At 53.1% G+C, this 3,676-nt stretch overlaps 1 protein-coding gene across 1 annotated transcript; it reads left to right on the forward strand.

The window, feature by feature from the left end:
• Positions 1-532: 532 nt before the first annotated feature.
• On the forward strand, positions 533-1,468 carry LOC101937977 (olfactory receptor 51G2-like). The gene has a single exon (XM_024112021.2). It carries the CDS (start codon positions 533-535, stop codon positions 1,466-1,468), a length of 936 nt encoding a protein of 311 aa, XP_023967789.2.
• Positions 1,469-3,676: the final 2,208 nt, after the last annotated feature.

Raw genomic sequence — 3,676 nt, forward strand, 5'->3', positions numbered from 1 at the left:
AATCACACAGTACTCAAGTAGGAATGCACAAGCACAAACACAAGCACAAGATATCAATAGGGACAAGAACTTAGAAGGATTCAAAGCGGGACTGGATATTTATATGGATAACCAGAAAATCCAATTACAGTAGTGAGCAATGTTTAAAAAAGTCTTGGATAGGCTCTAAACCTTCTTGATTTACACTACAAAATATGTTTAACTAGTGGGTGTCAGGGGGAAATTTTCCATGGGAGCAGGTTATCTCATAGCTGCCTATTGCAGGGCTTCTTCCACCTTCCTCTGAAGCGTGTGAACCTGGCCATGGGATACTGGGCTGGATAGACTACATGTCTGATCCACTCTGGCAATGCCTATATTCCTATCGGTGCTGTAAGTACAAGACTGTTTTAACTGATCTTTCTTGAGCTCCTTGCTGTCTTTAAATATCCACTGAGAGCAGAAAGATGTCTTGTTAAATATCATCTAGTCTCCTATTCTTTTTCCTTTTAGGAAGGAAAGTTCAAAACTCCTTGGACCTGCCCAGTACATTATGTCAACTGTCAATGACACCACCTTCAAATCTGCAGTGTTCCTTCTCAGTGGGATACCTGGGCAGGAAGACGTCCATCTCTGGATCTCTATCCTCTTTTGCTTAATGTATGTTATTTCGATATTAGGAAATTCAGTCATTCTGTTCATTGTAAAAACAGATCCAAGCCTCCATGAGCCCATGTACATTTTCCTTTCCATCTTGGCCGTCACAGATCTTGGCTTATCGATAGCCACCATACCGACCATAGTGGGCATTTACTTGTTTAACTCTAGGGAGATCAGCCTCAATGCTTGTTTTGCCCAGCTGTTCTTCATCCACTTGTTTGAATGCACTGAATCCTGTGTGCTCTTACTGATGGCCTTTGACCGCTTCGTTGCAATCTGTGACCCACTGAGATATGCTTCCATCTTAACCCTGCCGAGAATAGCCAAGATGGGACTGGTTTGTGTTCTAAGAGGGGTGGCTGTAGTATTCCCACTCCCCATACTCCTGAAACGGTTCCAATACTGTCGAGCCAATGTCCTCTCCCATTCCTACTGCCTGCACCAGGACGTCATGAAGGCGGCTTGTTCAGATATCTCAGTGAACAGCATCTATGGCTTGTTTGCTAAACTCTTAACGATGGGGTTGGACTCACTGCTCATCTTCCTCTCTTACATGATTATCCTCAAAACAGTGCTGAGCATCATATCCCACACCGAGTGCCTCAGGGCCCTGAACACCTGCGTCTCCCACCTCTGCGCCGTCCTGCTCTTCTACACACCACAGATTGGCCTGTCTGTTATACACAGATTTGGGAAGGGCTCTTCTCCCTTGCTTCAGATTCTTCTGGGCTATATCTCCATGCTGGTCCCGCCCCTGCTGAACCCAATTGTCTACAGCGTGAAAATCAAACACCTTCGTGCAAGGATAATCAAGGTATTCATCAAGTGAAGGGTCAGTTTATCACCCATCTCCATCGCTGCTGACATGGGAGATGAACAACACCTGCTATGGCCACATATTCTATTCTGGACCTTTACATCGCAAACGACATCAGCTACAGATCTCCATGATGTAGAGAGAGGTTCCAATGGGGAGTAAGGCCTGGAGCAATGGGTGAGGGATGTTGAGTCCCATTACACCTGGTCAGTCACTGTCCTGTCTCTGGCTAAACATCCATGGGGCAAGCAAAAAGCTTCAGAGGTGTTGTGCAGTTGCAATCCTGTCTCTTGCTGAGCCCTCTGGGTGCTGCGTGATCCATGGGGGTTGTACCAGCTGTGGACAGGGGCTATCCAAGGGGCAAGGACACCCACCCTTCCCCTACGCCCTCAGCCAGGTGCTTCTGACTGAATCATGTCAGAGAAATGATTAATGCCGGAGCCCCAGGAGAAGCCATTCAGGCATCCCCCTCCCCCATTGATGGCTCTGCACACTGCACACGTGCTGAGCCCACCCCCATCCAACTATAAGGCACCTGAGGCAGAGCAGAGCTGCGTGTGTGAGTGAGGGTCTGACACACAGCAGTCCTGGCAAGAGACTCAAGGCCAGAATCCCTCCTTTTCCCCTGCGTTTGTGCTGCCCCAGGTGCTTGCAAAGGGGTGGAAATGGTCCTCAGCTCCTCAAGAGAGGCACAGCTACCTACTATCCCAGCCCTGCCCATTCAGTGTAGAGTGACCATTTTTTCAAAAGGCAAAAGCAGGAGACATGCAGAAGCCCCATTCCCTCTGAGACCTCGCCCCTCCCCTATTCTTCTGCCTTGAGGCCCCACCCTCTGCTCCTCTCTTCCCTCAAGACCCCACCCATGCTTCTGCTGCTGGTAAGGGGGTGGGGATCAGGGGGCCGTTGGGTAAGGGAGCGGGGGGTTCTGGGGGCAGTCAGGGAGGAGGGGGCAGTTGGATGGGGCAGAGGTTCTGAGGGGTGGTCAGGGGATGGGGAACAGGGAGGGTTGGGAGTGGGAGTCCCGGAGGGCCTGTCATGGGGTGGGGATGTGGATAGGGGTTGGGAGGGCAGTCAGGGGACAGGGAGTGGGGTGGGGGGTTGGATAAGGGGGCGGGATCCCAGGGGGAAGTTGGGGCAGGGGGTTCCGGGAGGGGGCAGTGAGGGGACGAGGAGCAGAGGGCTGTTGGATAGTGGGTGGGAGTCCCAGGGGAGCAGTCAGGGGGCAGGGGTGTGGATAGGGGTTGGGTCAGTCAGGGGACAGGGAGAAGGAGGGGTTGGATAGGGGGTCGGATCACAGGGGGCAGTTAGGAATGGGGTTTCTGGAAGGGGGTGGTCAGGGAACAAGGAGCTGGGGGGTGTTGGATGGGTTGGAGGTTCTGAGGGGGGCAGTCAGGGGGCGGGAAGTGGGAGGGGTCAGATAGGGGGTGGGGGCCAGGCTGTTTGGGGAAGCACAGTCTTCCCTACCCGGCTTTCCATACAGTTGCGCAACACTGATGTGGCCCTCGGGCCAAAAAGTTTTCCCACCCCTGGCCTAGTGGGAAGAGATGGGCAGTGGTCAGGGCCTCAGGGGAAAAGGAGGCGTGGGGGTTGCGACAAGCCTGAACCTACGCTCTCCCCAGCAAGTAGAGCACTGGGGGGCTCCTGAGTAAAGGAGGAGGATGGGGCTGGAGGGTAGGAGACCTTATTTTTTTGGAGAAGACCAAATTTATGTGAGCACACAAAGGGGGCTCTTGTTTTAAGTAATCCAGGCTGAGAGTAAGTCATTGCAAGGAGCTTAGAGGGAAGGGCAGGGAGCCTGCAGGGCCAATTCGGACCCCAAGGGGGCACTCTGCATTTGCCCCCATCCACAGGAAGGTGGCCAGAATGGGCTGTGCTCTTGGAAGCTGTTACCAATGGGCAGATGTCAGCCCAGCCCCCAGGCTGCTCTAAACTCCGCTGAGGCAGGGGGGGGGACAAAGCACTGTAATTGGCTCTTGGCCATCCCCACTCTCTGCAGAGCAGGGAAGGGTGAGCACCAATGATGTCTAGGAGCTCAAGAATACAGGAATGGGGCCCAAGAAGCAAAGGCCTCCTGGCCTAAGAAAGGGGAGTACTGCCATGGGTAGGGTGGACACAGGCCCACCCAACTCCTCCATGTCCCAGCCAAGGGTCCTTAAAATGGCCCACCACTGGGTCCGCAAGGATCCACCCACACCATGCTAACCTTGTATCAGGCCACTT

The sequence above is a fragment of the Chrysemys picta genome, chromosome 1, assembly GCF_011386835.1.
Source record: "Chrysemys picta bellii isolate R12L10 chromosome 1, ASM1138683v2, whole genome shotgun sequence".
Lineage (NCBI taxonomy): Eukaryota > Metazoa > Chordata > Testudines > Emydidae > Chrysemys > Chrysemys picta.

What these genes read in the sequence shown, in the direction of transcription:
- LOC101937977 (XM_024112021.2), top strand. Translation starts at nt 533, where the DNA reads ATGTCAACTGTCAATGACACCACCTTCAAATCTGCAGTGTTCCTTCTC.